This window comes from Pocillopora damicornis, chromosome 6 (genome assembly GCF_964200805.1).
Source record: "Pocillopora damicornis chromosome 6, jaPocDami1.2, whole genome shotgun sequence".
Classification (NCBI taxonomy): Eukaryota; Metazoa; Cnidaria; class Anthozoa; order Scleractinia; family Pocilloporidae; genus Pocillopora; species Pocillopora damicornis.
The window spans coordinates 19,871,238-19,891,494 of record NC_142675.1 but is presented as its reverse complement, the minus strand read 5'-3'; the positions used below and the strand labels follow the sequence as shown (position 1 = coordinate 19,891,494).

The window sequence follows — 20,257 nt, the reverse complement described above, 5'->3', positions numbered from 1 at the left end:
TCCAGCGAACATAACAAATTCCGGTCAGGCATGGAACATTCAAGACTACAACGGAGCAGAGCGAGCACGAAAGATAATCTCCTCTCTATCGCCTGCGCATTTTGCTTGTTGTCCACACGGAAGTGTGAAAACAAAACCGTGCAGTTCTACTCGAAGAACAAGGTCAGTTCCGCCGCTATCGGCTATGTCAGGTCTATGAGCAGGACAGTTCCAATTGTGAATAGTACAGTAAAGTGCGACGGGCCAGTCCCGACAATTGCAAACTGGCAACAGTGTCAACTTACACGTCAAACACATTGTTCATCATAGGCGTGGCTGCAGCACACAGTGCATCTGCATTGGCCAGCAATGCTCGACCAATCGCTCCCATTAATCCTTCACTGGGTTTCTCCTTGAGGAATGCTCTGGAGATCATACAACCACCAATGTGGACCGTTGGTTTGCCACCTGCTGCGAAAAGCTTTTCGTCAAATGGTGACTCAAACCTGAACGGAAGCGCGCTACCCCGGCTGATACAACGAGATATCGGAGACTTGCGTTGCTCAGAGGAAACCCAGGTGGAAGGACTGGGGTCAGCTTCGATAAGTCTATTGTCCTGGGAACTCGAACCAGACTCCGGGGTAAATACATCCCCCGAGGGATCTCCTCCGGTGGCCAGGATGTTCCCTTCGTTATCTGAAACGACAACAAGCAGAATATCAGATAACCATTTACCAAACACTAGAGCAGTTTTCTTTTAGTCCACGTTTTTAAGCCGTTTGTGCAAGGTGAAATAAGTATCTTTCTCTGTGCCGGATGGCATTGATGATTTGAGATCATGAGTTTGGCGTATTAAATCATCGTAACGCAACTGCATGTCACTATGTAGACTACTTTATCGTATCTGTAATTCATTTCAAGCGGGGCCCCTTTTTGTTATTGTCGTCATTTTATTAAACAAACCTCGCACAAGTTCCGATCCTTCTTCCATGGTAGCTGTAGATGTGGTCACCACTCCCCCGGCTGCCGATGCGGCCACAGTTACAATGGCCTCTGCTAGGGAGCTTGTCGACGCTCTGGTCTGTGCATTCTGCTCGTCCACAGCTAGGATGAAATATGATGATCGTTTTAATGCAAAGATCTTAAGAAAAAGAGCCAAACCACATATTTGTCCACCGAACGATTCAAAAGTCCACTTATTTCTTAGCTTGCAACGTTGTTAATGTTATCACCCTGTTAGAGCGCGTCTCGAATGGCTTTCGTACAATAACAACCAAATATCCACAACGAACGAAGAGTAAAATCACAGGGAGCCTACGAACGCCTGAAGAGCCAGGATAATTAAGTTGCGATGAGCTTCGTATGCAATTAGTTTGAGGAAGAGGTTGCGTGACAATTTTAGACCAATCGGAGGGTGACCAAAATAAATTAACAGTAATGTAAACCCGCATTTATTTCAAACTTCAGAGAAAAACTGGCCATAATGCGACTTCATTTTCATTGCGTGGTGATGGTCCTATTGAAAGGATGTCACTGCTATCTGTTATCGTGACTTACTCATACCTTGTTCTGCGTGCTCTATAATTTGTTTGAGAGCTTTTTTTAAGCTGTTCGCTCTCGACATCAGAGCTTCCTTAGGTACGAATACTTTCTGTCTTCCGTTTCCATTCCCAGCCATTCCTGCGCCCTCTGATGACAATTCCTCCCTTGAGGAGGAGGGTAGGGCCTCTGACTCTATACTCAGTGTGTTGAGGAGAAGGTTTAACTTTTCATTGAGTATCGTGCACTTAAAGGCAAATAGAAAAAAGAATAAATAAATCGGCCAGGAAATGAGTGCCAGTGGTCCTTCTAAATTCAAGACAACAAGCCTTCAGCAGTGTTCATTGTTCAGTTGAGACATGGAGAAAAAAGAATCTTTTCAACGCCCAACACTATCACTCTTGAGAGTGTCCCTTGACCTTTCAAAACTACAAGAGTGACCACAATCTAATTTATCCTTACATTCGAAATGCTGAATCAATTATTTAACTCCTTAGAAAAAGGAAATGATCGCCAACCTAAGAAGCTTTGGTTGTTAAATGAATAATCCTTGTAAGTGCAAAAGAAGATGTCTACAGAGGAATAAGGGTCTGATGACCAACTAAAATAATCAGAAATGTATGGCACACAGAGCAAGAAATTTTGGATCAATATCAGTATCTGGGCAACTGCCCACCTACCCCTCCCCTAACGCAACATTAACCCTAACTTGTTATCAATTGACTATTGTTGAGTTAGGGGAGGGGTAGGTGGGCAGTTGCCCAGATGCTGATACTGACGCCCATGGGCGCCTAACCTCCACTTGCGACGCAGGCGTTAATTCAAATCAGTGAAATAGTCCTTTGGTGGGGTAGAGAAACGCTAATGGGGTGTGAACAAACCAAAAGGGGAGAAGACTAAAATGTAGTATAAACAGCGACCTTTAAAACTTTCGGCGCATCAATTTTTTATCAAGATCATCAAACTGTTACGTATCTGAAATGGTGATCTGCTGTTAATTCTAATTACCCTCAGTCTAAGGTGTCTGTAGACCCGAAATATTTCATTCATGCTCTCTTCCACATAAGAGAGCTTGAATGAAATATTTGAATGATGATGAAATATTTGAATGATAATGAAATATTGTTTTCGACTAAAGCAAAGAATCGCTGACTTGAAGTGAAGACCGCGATGTCAATCAAGATTACCAACCTTTTGTGCCAATGAGTCGGGCTCGTCTGCTTCAGAGGGATCAGAATTTGCTGAAGCTGTTCCAATTTTTGACACAAAATCCTTCACCGTCTCGCACAGCACTCTAATACAGAAACAATCATGGCGATCAACCGAGACTGATATGTAGATTTTACTGCGTATTCTTCTTTTTCGAGTAACTTATCTTTACTTTCATAGAGAATTTGAAGAAGTCTCGGCTCTAGCCCTGGTTGGGTCGATGGGTCGTGTTCTTGGGCAAGACACTTAAATATCGTGTAATTTTAGAATAAAATTATTAGCTTGCACCTCCAGAGCCTGAGTTTCAGATCTCTTGCCATCTGTATTCCTAAACCATTTATATTCCACCCAGGAACTCCCAAAGGTTTTCTAGGCAGTCCAGAGAGTAAAATTAACCACTTTTTTTCACAGGTAATTTATCAGACCCTGAAGTGCACCTCGGTGAAGTCAACGCAGAGTAGTTTACACCAGCTTACGAACAGCACTTTTTGCGTTAGTCGCTATTTACCGACTTTCTTAGATTTGTTCCAAAGGTTTGGGGGAAAATTACAGATTTTGCAACCATGAAGCTTAACACGTTCACAAAACATTTCTACCTTGCAGAAGAGATGACCACAGAGTGATCGCTGGAATGTAGTATTCTTGTTAAGTGTGTTGCCACGTTGTTCTCGAACGTGTCGATGATGTCGACATCATGTTTGTACTAAAAAACGGAAGAGAAGAAAACTGTCACTCTATTTATCATTCTGGGAGGTGATAGTTTTCATGTGACTTCTCCTTATGAAATAAAAAATTATCCAGCAAGCGGGTGATGAGAATACAAAAACTTTTCAGCTACAGGCTATAATCTTAATACAACACTACATTATCTTAGGTGAGAAGCTAGGAAATGTACCGAAGCTTTAGGGAGAATTACTAAATCTGTAAAATTTCGCCGCTGTCTCATCCAAAGTTATGATTCAACAAAATGGCATCACACACGCCTTCCCCTTTGCATACAGCTTTGTAAACTAAATCAAAGACTTACAGGTATATCTAATGTTTCTATCGATGAACTTCTAGACGCGGATAAGGGTTTCTCTTCAACCATTATACTCCATCTGTAAAGATAAAAGTATAGACATCAATTTCATTTTGATGCGAGTAATTGTACTCATCAGCTGCTGGTTATTAAGTCGAAGCTTCAAAAAAATTTCAAATCAGCGTTGAATCAGAAAGCAATCTGGGATTGTAGAGGTCGTGCTTTGTTCGAGAAAAAATGCATAAATGTCCCAACCAAACGAATGCAAAAGTAAAACCAATCGCGACTTGGTTACTTGCATTTTCCGTGACTGTGGCAGTTAACGCAAATTCACTGGTTCTCGTTGAATTCCTAAAGATATTCAGTATTTCCTTTATCCGATTGGACTTGGTTTTAGTTTTACTACAATCAAGGGAAATCCCTCCTGTAAGCCACGGAGGAGGGTCCCCTTGGTAAAACTTGAGGCAGTCCTGCTAAAAAATTTAATTAAACCTGGCAACAGATCAAGCACATTTTTTTTTCACTCACCTATCAAGTACTGCTGCTTTGGCCCTTTCCAAATGGCGCAAAAACTGCGTTACCGCAGTGTCGTCATCAAACGAGGTTCCCCAGCCAAGAACCCTCGACAAATCATTTCCAGTACCCAGCGGTAAAACACCAAGTTGACACTGTGAACGAGAGAATGCATCAATGAAAGGATATCCTTTGCTTTCTTAGTGAAAACAAATTTAAAATGCGAATCATCTTTCGAGACAATTGCAGAGAATTTGTATTGATGATTGGCCGGTTTTAGATTTGACATCAAACCTTCAGAGGTGATATTAAATACGCTACGCCTCCTTACAATGTCGACGCATTATCAAGAAAAGAGATAGCGAGAATAAAGAAAATTCCTACCTGAGTTGAGAGATTCATCCGGTCGACTTCATTCATCACCCACCCTACAGAGCCGTCACCTCCGCACACCAGTATTCGAAAATGGTCAAAATTTTGGAACAACTTCAATCTGACAATAAAGAAATTGCATGGAAGTTTAAATTTTTGTTTACACAACTTTTACATAAAAAATCGCCTTGCAGGTAACTGATACAACTTGCCCTGGCTTGGAGCAGGCGCAAGAAGGAGTATTGCGATTCCTCTGAAACGGGATGCTACCTCACGGTAGGTTATCCGTCAACAATTAATCTAATTTCTCGAACACTTTGCCACACTCTTGGTTAAAGTGACACCCCTGTGAGAATAAAAAGTGTCTTGCACATGTACAAGAAAATTACACAGTGACACCAACCAGAGCTTGAACTTCCAGTTTTTCGATCTGGAGTCCTATGCCCTAACTACATGGCTGTCTCTCACACATACTTGACTTCTCTCACACACATTTAAAACTTTGCTTCATTGAACGTATCACTTACCCTTTGGAGGGGCCTCCAAGAGCAAGATCAAACACTTGAAGTGGATTTAATAACTGTTTAAATCTTCTAATAAACTTTACACCCTAAAAAGAAAAACAAATTATCAAAATTAATAAATAAACATGAATATGGTTAAGATAAATGGGCAAGGCATTATTTTTCAGAATGGTTTCGTCAGCTTTTTATTACTTGTAAGATGGATTTGTTATCATTGACCAGCTCCCAGTTGGCTTGTTAGCTCAATTGGTAGAGCGCTGCACCGGTATCGCAGAGGTCGTGGGTTCAAATCCCGTACGGGCCTGAATTTTTTTTTTCAGGTCCTATTTACAACTACTCGTTTCAGTAGTGTTCTTAGCTGCGAGGATCTCTTAATTTCATCTCTCCACCGCAGTGCAAATATATGAATTTTCATATATCTAAAATCTAGCAACATTGGTGTTGACGGAGTATATTAGTTTGCATAAAAAAGGAACATCTGTATTGAAGAGTGACATAAATAAGGAGGGAGATCCTATATTACATTTCAACCCACAGAAATAACTGATAATTTGCAATAACAATAATAATAGATCCTGGTGTGAAAAAATGCCAGTGCAACAGTAAACAGTGTAAGACTCCCTACAGGAGTAACCTGCCTGCAACCAATGGAGATTCTTAAATGTCATCAATATGTACATCAGACAACAGGAAGTACGAAATTAAGTGGATATTTTATAGCATGGTCCAGTGTAAAAACAATTACGAACCTGATTATCACCACTTTTTGAATTAACAAAGACAAGCATCGGAAGACACCCAGAAGGTTTAACAGACTAGGAATTTAAATGAAAATTAGCAATTTATAATAGTTATAACAGTGACAAAAAAAATTTAAATAATAGTACAAATAGTCAAATTGAAAAAGACAAGCATTGGAAGACACCCAGAAGGTTTAACAGACTAGGAATTCAAATGAAAAGTAGCAATTTATAATAGTTATAACAGTGAAAACAAAAATGAAAATAATAGTAATAAAGGCAAAGACATAAAGAATAACAAAGGTGATGATTATCATTAACAATGATGAGAGCATAACAGTAATGACAACAAAAACAATAAATTAGGAAAGAGGGTCATCTTTTCCTTGACATGAAAAAAAAAAAGAACTGCCACATGCTGCTATGAGTACAATGTAGCTTGAAAAGAGTTTGGACTCTTGAATCTCTTTAAATAATGGTCAAGCAATTAAGAAGAAACATTTCTTTACACAATAAAAACATTATCCCACACAAGGCTAATGGTAATCAACCAATTTATCAAATAATACTACAAAAATAATCCCGTTACTTAGTAAGGAAACATAAATGTGAGAAGGAAGTAAGCTAAAATAATATTGGAGTCTGAAGGTAAATATTTCACTTACATTCCATACAAGGGAGCCAGATGAACTTAGAACAGAAGAAGGAGGTAAGGTGAACAAAGCATTTTCACCAAAGGAACATTGAGGTGATTGAGATCGACAGCACTGGTGAACCTGAAAAGCAAAACCATCACTTTCAAGTTCATTTAACCCTTAAACTACCATGAGTGATCAAGACAGAATTTCTCCTTACAATATCAAGCAGGCACTTTATGAGAATCACAAAAAATGTCACTTAGGAATTTTAGTTGATCCGATACCAAATTCTCTGAAAATTGTAAAAATTGCTGGCAGACAGTAAGGAGAATTACTGATGAGATCTTGGGAGTGAAAGGGCATAAATGGAAAACTAACAGTACAGGGGTATACAGGGGAGCCTACAGGTGTGTTGCAATGTGTTTTTGCTCAAATTAGTTACATGTTTCCTTCTTCCTTTCCCCACTCAAGGTGAGTACTCATTCCACACACCCATTCATTAAATCTTGTGTAGACAGATGCTTTGATGTATGCAGTGAGGATTAGTTGCCATAGTGACCTGTACGTTCCTGGGGAGACTAAAGTCTTCTCATGTTGATAACATCATTAAGCCACCTACCTTCCAACATTACTGACTTAATTATTCAATAGTAGGGACACTGCAAACTGTTTGGGCCCCTTTACTGGTTTCCAAACCATCCCATTTGTTCTCCATTTGATATACAACTGAGTTGATGCTGCTAATTGGCCACAGTAAAGAGTTTCTATAGCTGTACAGATGTTTCAAGTGTTAGCCCTTTGTCAAAGCATTAGTACTTCATTCTGACAAAGGACCAACACTCGAAATATCAGCCTTAGAAACTCTTTACAATAGCCACCTAACATTAATTTATCAACTTGGTTGATACAACCACACTATATTGTAATACCCCCCACTGATGCAGCACCACAGTAGCTCAGAAACTCACCCCTTTAAGTGATGTACAAAGCATTTAATTAAAAGAAAGTGTGGCAGCCTACCATTAAATTACACCAAAGGCATCTATATCCCTGAAGCCTTCTCTTACTGCCACATATTTCATCGCACACTCCACACTTAGCAGAGGGAGGAAGGTTTCCTTCAAGCCACTGATGAGGCACTGAAAGCTGGAATAATAATAAAAGTTAAAGATGACAGATTTAAGGACCCAAATCAACTACAACTTGTTTTTATCTATATATGAGAATATGAACCAATTTTTGAAACAATAACTGACACACATCAATAAAACAGATGATCAAATTAAAGCACTGATAACATTATATGGCAAAAAAAAAAAAACATTTCATTCACCTGCCAAAAGGCATAAAGAACTGCACATACAAAAACCCATAGATGATAAAAATGAAAATGGTCAATTTCCTGAAGTATACAATGTTGTATACAGTAGTTACATAATGCATTACAATTGACTACAAAATTTTAAATACAATCAAGTTTTTAAAAAAAAATTATCATACCCTCTTTTAGCCTACATGTAGTTACATTTATTTATCAAATACTCATACAGAGATCAATTCAAAGATGACTCATGTTTTTTAAGAAAAATTGGATGCTGTACTGGTAAGCTTGCTCTTACGTAAAATCCTTTGTAAGACAATTTGCTTTTGTATGCTTTGGTTAGCTTTTCCTATCATTGAATTTAACTTACAGGGTCAGATTCATCAAATTTACATTCTTCTCCTCTAAGTGACTGTACGGTTGTCCATTTACAGTTATTTCTTGCTCGTACAGCACATCTTCGATGAACTTTGAATCTACAAACTAAGAAATAAAAAATTAATGAAAAATGATTTAGTGACCTATTTCCAGTTATCCATGCCAAATCTAACAACAACATGGAACATCTTTACAAAGGATGTAAATACAGACAAGTTTGAATGCCTTACTGAAATATTTCAAAGCCAAAAATTTAACTTTAATCACTGCACATTTACAAGTCAAAGCTAAATGCTCCACTTTAGGTCACTGATTAGGATACTTAACCATTTACACCCTAACATAAGTATGCATATTCTCGCAACTGCCCTCTCTATATCTCTTAATGTACTGAGAAGGAGAATTTGTTTCACAATCAAGAGCTTCTCTAGTTGGTGATCATTTCCTTTATTCTCATAACCTTAACCTGTGATTTTGGGGAGATATGGTATTAGGCAAAATTAGATGCTTGTCACTCATAGAGAATCAAAGGGTTAAGCAGAGACATTTTTGAGAGGCTAATAAAAATGGAAATGGGATAGGTCTCTGTACTTCTTGTGCTTATTGCTTTTTATAACATCAATGATGCTTATCATTTTTCACCTTTTAAATGCAACTATTCGGAAAAAGATTTGCAGCAGTTGCCTGAGAAAAAAAACTTAAAACCTCCCACCTGCTATAATTGTAAATTCTCTCTGCTTAATTTCCCTAATGACTGACTGGAAAAATTTTATTTGCCTATCTGTATCTCTTAAGGGGGCAAACAACTATCATTAACAAGTTAATGATTTCTCACTGGCTTGTCAAATACCCAGAACCATTTAACTTCCAGAAGTGATTCAACCTTTTTCCTCCCTATAATATTCATTCATTATCCAGCACACAGGTAAAGAAAATACTCAACCTTGTTAAACTTCATCTACAACAAATTCTTGCAAACAATTTACTACAAAATGTTTAGCAGCTAGTGGGGAGAATTAACAACTGGATCTTCAGAGTTTAAGGGTTAAAGACAATCAAGATAAAAATGCAACTTCCTCCTGCATTTGTACTTTGTGGATGCCATTACCACCCAGGAGATGAAAATGACAGTGCTAGCACTTTATATCTCAAGTTACACACCTTCACATGACAATCCCTTTGATGTAACACCAGACAATACATCACGACAAACATTACAGAATGTAGCTTTTGCATGAGAACATGAATACCAATTGTGAGCCCCAGATAATCTGTCCAACAAATCTGATTGCTGCAATAAAAAAAGTATACAGAAGCCTCATTAAGGAATCCAGATAGACATAATATTTAAAGAAAACATTTCAATTTTGTCTAAGAGAAGTAAACTTCTCATTGACTAAAGATGCATTCTGTAGGCAAACTCCAATTGGCTAAAGTGAGTTAATAATTAAAAAGTGCACGAGATACTTCTGCAATAAATCATTGGCCAGAACAAACAAGACAGGCAGTAATTAAAAAAAAAAAAATTAAGGTAAACATCAGATAAGGTGTTGTCACAGATCAAGCTACAGTTGGAATACAAAAGTCAGTTTGTACTCTGTCTCAAAGTATTGTCAGTATTACTACAACAAGAACCAAGGTAAAGAAACCTGAAACCACAACATTAAAAATTATAGTGTTGTGTGCCGTGGATTGAACACAAATATTACATAAATTGATTTATAATAAAGTTTGGATACAAGCTTGTCATCACTGGTTGAAAAAGCATACCCTATCAGGGTACAAACAAGGAGCTTCCTGCCTGCTTTACAACAAAACAGAGCACAGTCAAGGCTTCTCTATTTATTAATCACCATCAAGCTTCTATATTTCATTAAAAACCAAAATACCAAATATAAATGTATCAGTTAAGATCACCTCCCAACACAACACTTAAACATGCTTACAGTTGATCATTTATGGCCTGTTAATGGCTGCAAACTAATAACTACACTATAGTACTCATTGGGAAAACTGGTATAAAAGGAATGGTGAAATGGAGCCGCACAGATAGATGCTTTGTTTAGGTATGATTATTCTACAAACATGATTAATAACTAATAACTGTGGGTTTAGACGCTTTTGTTTCCATGACAAAAGATTCCTTCAAAAGAGGAGACTACTTCAGTGTAATTCACAGTGTTGTTAAAGAAAAGATCAATTGACTTAGATACTTACAGAAGAGGTATGAGATCCAACAGACTTTAAACAGCCTATCCATTCTTCCATTTCCTTTCTGGAATCAGCACTAAGATTAATACTTTGAAATGGTGTGATGACCTGCAGGAAAATGAAACCGCTGAACATCACGTATGAAAAACTTTAACATAACATTGCGTAATTGTTACAGAATTTTGGAAAAAATAACTCTTACTGTTTCTTAGAAATTTGCCAACAAGTGATAAATCTGTTTCAATTTTAACCTTTTTTGGTTCAATAGCAATACTTTCATTTTCATTTTATCAGTGTTTCAGTACATGACTTTTGATTTTAAAAATGAAAACTTGAATAATCTGAAAGCACATTCTTGAAAAATACTGCATTTTAGGAACCCAAAGCTAATTTACGGGCTATTATCATTTTTTGATTAAGAGGAATATAACCTATGAATTCATGGGAATAGCTCCCACTTTTGTCAACAACCAACAATCTAACTGATTCAATTAATCAAAATATATTAAATTTCAAAATTTCACTAACTTTAAAACAGTTGTTGTTGTTTTGAATGCTTGATTCAGCTACACTGAAGTCCTGTAGATCTATTTCAGTGAATAGTGTTTCCTAAAAAAAATGATAAGAGCTTACAGTAAATATCCTCTCTAGCATAACATCAATATATCATTTATTTTATATCATGCCATTCTACCATATCAGAGCAATGGAACACGCAGAACATGCAATGGAATTATGCTGTGCAGTAGATCAACTGGACAAAAATACAAAGCAACACTTTTTCAGCAAAAAACTTAAGGGCATACAATTTTTTCTATGATTGCTTTCATTTTTGATGTTTTCTTCTATCACACACCCTTCACATGGTCACTAAGATGCTCATATAAAGCCGTAGGATATATTGCAAAGATGAGAAACAAAACCACCATACAATGGAATAATAACTCCCTGGCTGCCCTAAAGTCTCCTCTACAGAACTGAATGATTCTACTTACATCACTGGATTTGGCATAGTATAGCTTGTTTCCCTCTCTCAGTTTGAAATATCTCCTTTTCCATCTCTGAAGAGAGAATGCACGAGTGATATGACGTCCATACAAAGAAAATATTGGTCTAAAATTACTACTTTCTTCTAAGTTCATGAAATTTGAATGAAAGGCAGACAAACATCATCCCTACCAAAAACCAACAATGACAAGTATAACAGATTTTTCATCAAGGACAATGTACAGTTGCATGCAAGTAACTAAAGAATGGGGAATTTCCCCAACATCTTCATGTCACATGCAGAAAGCCAAATACATTCCACATATTTAAAAAAACAATGTATTGGACCCTGAGAAAACACCACTTCTCTGAAGAACACTGCCATTCAATATAACACCCACATCTACTTCTTCATTTACAATACAACAGTTATATTTCTTGTTTCACAAAAGATATTGCTGCAGTATATTATAAGACAAGTATTTTTTGTCACGAATCCTACTTCAAATCTTATGAAAGCACAACTGTAAACTTATGATCCTTGGTTAAACCTTTAACTCCCACAAGTGACTAAGACAGAATTTCTCCTTACAATATCAATACAATATCAAGCAGACAAGTGATGAGAATAAAGAACAATATATATTAAGGGACTATTAGTTGATCCAGTACTAAATTCTCTGAAGTAACATCACAAGAATTATATAGCAGACAGTAAGGAGAATTACTAATGAGATCTTAGGAGTTAAAGGGTTAAAAGGAGAAAGAGAAAATCATTTTTAATTATTAAATCCATCCCTGGGCTGGAAGGGAGAAGTTCTTCAAATTTATGAAGGGGAAAATGGAGGGATTTACAATCAACTGAATTACAGACATGAATAGTGCTGAAACTAAAAGACTGATAAAAAAAAAAAAAAAGAAACACTTCCAAAGGTAACCCAAACGACAATCTTGTATGTATGTATACACTGTAGTTTAAAATGAATTTCAATTCAAATTTATTTGAAATTAATTTTATTTGCTTTTTTTCTTTGTTCCAGGTTTCAATTCTCACTAGGTTGAATTCATTTTAAACTGAAATAGTTTCAAACTACAACTTACATAAATTTGTGATAAGTCTACTAATTACTGAACAGCATTGAGAGAACATTTACTTTCCTGTATCTAACAAACTTTTCTTCAAGGACTCCATAATTGTGTAACAGTCTCAAAGACTGATTCTGAATGCATTTGGACTGGATATAATATTGATGATTCCACTGAGGTGCGACATGAATGTTTATATATTACAAAGGGTGTAATCTTCTGTGACAACCACTGAAGTATGAAATCTATGACAGTGTTAATCGTGTTGCAAAACAAAATAGTGAGTGATATAATGGTAAAAACAAAAACATCTGCAAAATAGGTATCAAGACTCCCTTGAGACAAAACATTGTCAATTTACAGGAGTGGCAATGGTAAACATTGAGAACAAGTTGGCAATAGCCCCACCAAGGTCCATTAGCATAACACAGTTTGCCACAAACAACTATAAATAACAAAAGAATGTACAGTAAAAATTACACACATGTAAACATTTACTTAAAAAAATGGAGAGAAAAAAAATCTTTTTTAATTTCTTTTAACCATCTGAGGCAAGGACCATCGGAAAATTCCTGAGAAGGATCCAGGCAAACAAAAAAAAAACAAAATTGTGGTCACAGGAAATTGCAAGAAAAATTTCTAGCACAGCAAGCTGCCCAGAAAACAAAAACAAAAAAGAGCTAATACATCTCTCTCTCTGTGTTATTTTTCCTAGCTTTGTAATTATGCATACGGCAATTATTTGTACTTGTCAGTGAACACCTTGAGAGCATAGCAAGCTACTTAACTTACCACTAAGCATGTTTTAATGAGGCATTATCTATGCGAACTGAAAGCTCATTCTTGTGAGGAAAATTTGATAAAAAATAAAAAAAAATTCATTCTGAGTTTGAGAAACTCTTATGCCTAATGGTCTGCTGAACTCAATGAGTTCATTTCACTTCTGATTAATTTTGCATTGCCTCTTAAAAAAATGTTTAACTTCAAATCTGACTCAATTTTTTTCACTCTCTTTGTTTGTTCAGTCATTGGTTTGTTCACTGACTTAGAAAACAACACGGTTTTTCCTCTCTAGTTTAACTTGCTTCATGTTTGATTCCACTCTCAGTTTAATGATAAAATACTCCACTGTTATATGGGCAGAACTCAATGATGACATATTTAATTGTTTAGCAGGTGAATGTTTCATTGTGTTTCTGAACTCGACAGCCTAGGATTGAGATTTAAATCTGAATTTGGCAAATTGATATAAATAATTAACTAAAGCTGGAGAAAAATGTTAGAGAAAGAGACTGCAATTTTTACATGTTTGCATAGTTTTATAATATGTTTTATTAAAAGACTGGGCATTTTCAACCTTCACTGTTCTTATTTGTGAGCAAATCAATATTTTACACTCGCAAAATAGTTAAATGAACACTGGGAGCAACCTTCTAGATGTAATATTTAAATTTCTCATTATCTTTCTTTGATATACATGTGCAAACAAAAACAACAACTTAAAATTTCAAGAATAAATTTGCCCTTTTTTATCAAAGCTAGCTAGCATTAGTTTTAAGGCTGGACACAAACTTTAGCACAAAAATTCTACTCACCTGAAATGAACCTGTTTGTTTCTGCAAAAATCCCTCCTTTATAGAACTCTGAAAAAATAGGAAATTTCGTGTACAGTTCGATTAATACGCCAGGACAAACCAAAATGTAAAGTTCCATTTTAATTAGAAGAATTTAGCATCAAAATGAGTGGACATAATTTTTTATTTGGAACTTTACCGATGCAGAGCTCGCCATTTAGACCCTGAAACGTTCTGCACTAATTGCCATCAGCGAAACTAGGCCAGAAATCTCGATTTTTTTCAAATCCTGGAATGAATATTAATATTGCAATATGAACAGTTTCATGATTCTAGAGCAAATAAACGAGGACCGTTTGACAGACAAGCATCAAAGATGAGACGAGACGAGAGATTGTAAAGCGCCGACTGATTCCCGGCCTGGTCACAAAAGCACGGATCTTTAAAAGCTCTTCACACTTTTCCATTCTATATACTTTCATTCAGCCGTGACGTAAAAACCACAACAAGAGCGACCCATATTTAAACTATATTTTTAAAAAGGACTTGGGCTCGTACAGGTGCAATCGTAAATGACAGTTAGCGGCTTGCTAATCAAAAATTCTCTCAATCCAGAAATTAAACGACACAATTTGACTAGAAAACAACGGCGGAGAAAAACTTATTCATTTTAATCTTAAAATGGCTCGATAAAATTGCAAGTAGTCGGTTACGATTGAAAATCCTCACTTCCATGGTAAGCTTTTCCACGATACAAAAGTGACAGATTTATATTAACTATTTCTATCAGTCAAAGTTGGTTCTGAAGTCATGTCACTCAGACATGTATTCAGATACACAGAAAAAACCTTACTTCCGTAGAATTCCATGTATATTTAGACAGAATCAAAATTGTTAAATGTTTCCTCGATAGCTATGTGACATCTCCATGCAGCCAAGACTTGCCGATTGGAATAAAAACTGGCACGATCTCATGCTATAAAATTTACCTCACTAGCGATGACTTCAAATTATTTTCCCCGAATCAAAGTACCCTATCGCACAACAGGACGATACAAAACAAATTTAAAATGTACCAGTAACTATCAACTCCATAAAGAAAATATGCATAACCAAACGTATGAGTCAAAGTTTTCCTTCAATCGACGAAGGTCGGATCCATACTGGCATGTTTTGTAAACAGAAAAAAACTAGAAGTTAATAATTCTGGTGTTGAGAACCTGTTTCAACCGACCAAATAAATAAACCACGAGGTATTGGTAAAGATAACACGGTAGCGGCTTGACCTTATAACGGGAACAAATGCGTATATTTAGTGGGTTAATTCTAAGAAAACATGTACGGTACATCAATGGTCGCTTACCCTCGCTTTAACTGCAGTCACTGTTGATTTTCTTCGATGGTACAATTTAATCGTTTCGGGTCCCGGGTCAGAATCGCTGTCAGATGAATCGACTTCATTTTCGGCCACTCGTGGAGTAAAATCGTAGGACTTTCTCCAAGACATCTTTCATTTGATGATATTCATGGAAGCGACCATTATGTCCGCCATTATTTTCCTTGACCACGTGATGTGAACACCAGTCGAGAGGCCTGATAGTGATCTCACTTCCGCTTATAATCCTCCCCCTGGAAATAAGCCATGAAATCAATATTCAGGGGGGGTTCGATACTCGCAAGCTGGCCTCGGCTAGCAACATTGCTGAAGCATGCAGAAAACTAGTAAACAGGAAAATTTACAGGTAAAAGAAATTTCATGGTGAAAAATAGATTGGATGGCATCGCTGGCATAGCTTTAAACAAAACTCTACGTTAGAAAAATTAACAATTGCTGAGTCAAGAGAGAGTAAAAATAATTTTTAGGTCACCATAGCCAAAAAAATTGTGAGCTTCCGTGTTAATCAAATATTCTATTCAAGTCATGTTTTACCAAAATAGACTCAGTTATCTACTGCAGTCGAAAATATTTCACCAAATACCAAAAATATGCTTTCGCCTCCACAATTACATCTCGCTGAAAAAAAAACTACGAAGTTGTTGACTCGGTAATTGAGGTCTTACAGAGAAAACCGTCTCACAAACCTTGGCAGTCCGTCAATATAAACTTTGTGCAAAGCAAACAAGAGCTTTCAGCTTACACAGCTTTTGGTAAGCCTCCCAAAAAAATTCATCCAGGCTCATACAGCAAACCGCCAATATTTTCGGGAAAATATGCAGGATAAAACCGTTATACGTCAGTAAATTCTTCCTGAGTTCCGGTTAATTTTGAACTGAGTCGACGACCTCACCGGTTCACCAAGCCGGTAGTCAACAACTACAGCTCTCTATGCGCGCAATCCTTGAAAGGAAAAAAAAATTAAGCCTACCTCAACAACAATCAGCCTGCTATTTCCTCAGTCTTGACGTAGCCTTTTCTCGCAAGAGATATATCGCCAGATGCTTTCGGTCTGACGAGAAATTAAACGAAGAAAAGAACCGTAAATTTATTTCGGCTACAAGCATAAAATCTTGCTAATGGTGAAGATACGTTTGGAAGTTAGAGCCGCTTGCGAGCTCCGATTGGTTGCAGTTCAACTAATGAGCCTACAATTAGCTAATTTACTTGTTTTACAAGTCACTGCATTGGTCTCGCGGCCAAAATTGCAAATTTGGTCCCTTCAGCATTAGCTATTATGCATTGCGAACCTCTGTTATGACGTAAGTGCCATATGGTAAGTCAGTTTTTTCTCGCGTTTTTCGTCCGTTCTGATCAAATTTCACAACAGTCAAGCCACGCATATTCATTCTTCGTCACTTCTTTCTTTAAATGGATTAGTTATCAAAATAGCAAACTCGTCGCTCGATTTATTTTTCCATAGGGCTTATTTACAGTTTGCTAACAGAAAACTGTTTGACTCATCGTCCAAAAACGTCATTGACGTCACCATTACGTCAACCGTCGCGCTTGTTTGGAAAAATTCCACCTTTTCATGGAAACTGAGGTGAAAAAATGTCACAATAAGCTCTACTTATGCGGACATAATTAAAACGAATAGAGCTAAAATATTTAAGCATAATACAACGGATATACTAATTGTCTTGCCTCTTAATGGCCGTTGATCTTTTCTTTCTTTCGATAACTGACGACAGTTTGCAATTCCTCCTTGGCAGAACCTCGAAGCCTCGCCAAAACACAGCTTGAGCTGTACGTCGTATTTATATTAAGAGCACTTACGCGTGGGAAAATAATGGGTTCAAAGGCCGGAACGAAACGAAACCACACACTCGTTCACGGAGTCAAAAGGTTATGGTTCTTCGCCAAGAGAAATCTAGAATATACACTGCTACTCACGATCAAAAAATTAAAAAAACCGCATGTATACAGCTTTTTCTGTGGTTTTGTTTTCTATTTTTGCGATGTGGTCTTTCGAGACAAATTGTTTGTACAGGACGAAATGAAAGGTAGATAACTCACGCTATATTAAAAGAAATTAAAAAAATCGCTTTCAAGGTTGACGGAGCACTTAGGTTTTGACATTTTTGAGAGCCTCGTCATCATGAATTGGCAAAACAACATCTGCGCAACTTTGTAGTTTTCAAGAACTTAAAAAACTTCGACGGTGTCATATACATTGTGCATGGTCCCTTGCGAGTTTTGGTAGCGTGATATGATTCTTATTTCTGGTGACTTCTTTGGTCGCGCACTTTCGCCCGATCAGAGTTTCTTACGACGACGATGTGTTCAATTAAGTTGGACTCCACATTGCACGTGCTTTGATAGAAACGCAGCGGCTCTGTACACGAGCCCACTGTCGGTCTGTCAGTCATGTTAATCGGGATGGAGACTGCCTCCGGCCGGGTGCAGCACACGTGCTGTAGATAACGGCACGAACCGTGCTACCAATACTATACCGTTAGTACTATTCATCAAAACATACGCTCTATACTTTCTTTCGATATCGTCAGTAGATCAAGGTAAAATAGCAACTATGCTTTGAGTTTTAAAGAAATTGTTTCCTCAATCATGCAATTAAAAGCTGAGCACTCTCTTTTCGCTTGCTCATGTTCGACCTGAAGAAACGCTGGATAAGCAAACTTGATTGAAAGAAAAAGGAAGACCGCTTGCTAAGGGTGTAGAGCTCTGCAAATGAACGCAATTAACTTCAAATCTAGCCATGTATGATCTCCTCAAAGAGTTGCCATGTAAATTTTTTCCAAAGCTGTCGTGGATTCGTTGATAGCAAGAGAGCTCTGTAACGATACAAATTGGATCTAAATCCATACTCTCCTTAGTAGACTCTATTTTTTTTTTTTGAAAAAAAAGAAGAAAGAAGCGTTTAGTAACCTTGTATTTGTGTGCGCTGACTATGATTTCATCATTCGTCGAAATGGTTGTGCGACTAAAAATGTTAAAAGCCGCAAAATTTGATCATAAAGGGTACCGAGTTATTTCCTCATCCACAAATCCTTATAGAGTCTGGCAGCTGTTGCTATAGCAATGGTGAAAAAGTTTTTTTCCATTTTAAAATTAATAGTGTTCTTTTAAAAAACAAACCAAAACATTTGAAGCCTATATCATTCCAAATTTTACTTAACAGGATCATTTGCGGTCCCCCTCTCTGGGGTCATTCGCAGACTAGGATTATTCGACGTTTAATTTAGGGATCATTTGTGGTGCTGGTCGCTGTTCAGATCGCTTGGATTCTACACACTAGTTTTTACCTCTGACAAATCAAAATAAAATTTTCGCTAGAGGACAACAATTTGATCAGGGAATGAGGATGGCCTGAAATTTTTTTTTTCTACACACATGAAATGCTACATGTTTCACTTAATACTTTCGGTTTCATTACTTAGAGATATGCGTAAAGAGCTTAAATAAGGGACGCAAACTTTGTATTGTATATTTGCCGGATCAAACTGAAGAAAGTTATATCCTGTCTTTTAAGCCATTTCATTTTGATGTTTGATTATCTATGCATTGCATTTATTGAAACTGATATTGTCTTAGCCAAAGTGAATATTGCGTGTAATCCCAAGTTTAACTGGAGATTTATGGACACCTTCGCAAGCACACCTTATATGTTGGTTTTATCTCTTTCCTTTGCTAGTCACTAGGCTCTCCTTAACTTTTTATGAGGCCTTCACTTTCCAAATGCGGTACAATCTCAACTGCATTAGTGAAATGTTGTTCCATAATGAACGGCGAAACAAAGAGGACGATTTTGATATGACGTCAGTCTAGCATATGTACTTGGATAAATCATAAGAAAGAGCCATTCACAGACCGCCTGGTTTTCATCAGAGCATTGCATATTGACACTGAGAAAATAAACGTGGCAGATGCAACGTTAGACAAGCACGTACATGGTAATTTTAAAAATAATTCTTAACAGAGCTGTAACTCTACACGTAAGTAATATATCAAAAAAGAAGTATAGCAAAAGTAGCCTTCAGTTTTCATATCAAAGCGGCACACGGGTGCAGCCTGTGGGGAAAGGGAAAGGGGAGGTTACAAAGGTGAAAGCGGCTCCACCTGAGATATCTGACCCACAGTACCAATAAGAAAGAAATTAAAAAGGAAAGAAGACTTAATTAAACTTTTTTTCTTCAAACGAAATAATAGTTTAAACTGATATAATGAAAACAATTTAAACGGAAAAAAGAGAGGACTGAGATGAAACTCCTCAAAGCATCTTAAAAGTTTCATCCTTACGTCCTCAAGAGATTATAGAATAATCTCTTGACGTCCCTAATTTCACTCAAAATCCATGATTCTGCGTGTTTGTAGGTGCCACGTAAGTTAAAATTGACAATCAGTTGATATATATTTTCCAATAGAAATTAGATATGGTCGTAGATGCACCAAGTTAGTTACATTCGTCAAGAGACATTTAACCCTTCACTCCCATAAGTGACCAAGAGAGAATTTCTCCTTACAGTGTCAATGCAATATCAAGGAGACAAGTGAGGAGAATAGCAGGTAATTTAGTGTTAACAACTGAGTTGAAAACGTAAATTAGCCACCGTAAAGGGTAAAAAAGCTGACGTTTCGAGCGTTAGCCCTTCGTCAGAGCGATTGGAGGAATTGTGGGTTGTGTGTGGGTTTATATGCAGAAAGTGGAGCTACGCCATCGGTAGGAATATGGTGACGAGAAAACAGGAATAAATTAGTTGAATGAAAAG

General features: G+C 37.0%; 1 protein-coding gene across 3 annotated transcripts in view; it reads right to left on the bottom strand.

Moving 5' to 3' along the window:
- Nucleotides 1–17,284, bottom strand: part of LOC113675283 (diacylglycerol kinase delta) — a 28,052-nt gene extending 10,768 nt beyond the window's left edge. Inside the window, exons 1-21 of one of the 3 annotated variants that reach the window (XM_089208818.1) lie at nucleotides 17,175–17,284; nucleotides 16,459–16,539; nucleotides 15,456–15,721; nucleotides 14,114–14,161; nucleotides 11,441–11,506; nucleotides 10,974–11,054; nucleotides 10,452–10,553; nucleotides 9,396–9,525; nucleotides 8,227–8,339; nucleotides 7,556–7,681; nucleotides 6,563–6,673; nucleotides 5,907–5,972; nucleotides 5,161–5,243; nucleotides 4,646–4,754; nucleotides 4,277–4,416; nucleotides 3,755–3,827; nucleotides 3,324–3,430; nucleotides 2,710–2,812; nucleotides 1,543–1,765; nucleotides 943–1,083; nucleotides 285–675 (exon numbers count right to left, since the gene is read on the bottom strand). In XM_089208818.1, the coding sequence (XP_089064944.1) occupies nucleotides 285–675; nucleotides 943–1,083; nucleotides 1,543–1,765; nucleotides 2,710–2,812; nucleotides 3,324–3,430; nucleotides 3,755–3,827; nucleotides 4,277–4,416; nucleotides 4,646–4,754; nucleotides 5,161–5,243; nucleotides 5,907–5,972; nucleotides 6,563–6,673; nucleotides 7,556–7,681; nucleotides 8,227–8,339; nucleotides 9,396–9,525; nucleotides 10,452–10,553; nucleotides 10,974–11,054; nucleotides 11,441–11,506; nucleotides 14,114–14,161; nucleotides 15,456–15,599 (2,357 nt within the window). In that variant the 5' untranslated portion in view covers nucleotides 15,600–15,721; nucleotides 16,459–16,539; nucleotides 17,175–17,284. Of the gene's footprint in view, nucleotides 1–284; nucleotides 676–942; nucleotides 1,084–1,542; nucleotides 1,766–2,709; nucleotides 2,813–3,323; nucleotides 3,431–3,754; nucleotides 3,828–4,276; nucleotides 4,417–4,645; nucleotides 4,755–5,160; nucleotides 5,244–5,906; nucleotides 5,973–6,562; nucleotides 6,674–7,555; nucleotides 7,682–8,226; nucleotides 8,340–9,395; nucleotides 9,526–10,451; nucleotides 10,554–10,973; nucleotides 11,055–11,440; nucleotides 11,507–14,113; nucleotides 14,162–14,291; nucleotides 14,391–15,455; nucleotides 15,722–16,458; nucleotides 16,540–16,777; nucleotides 16,920–17,174 lie in introns of those variants that run through there. The other 2 variants (XM_089208817.1, XM_089208819.1) reach the window with 2 other exon arrangements.
- Nucleotides 17,285–20,257: the final 2,973 nt, after the last annotated feature.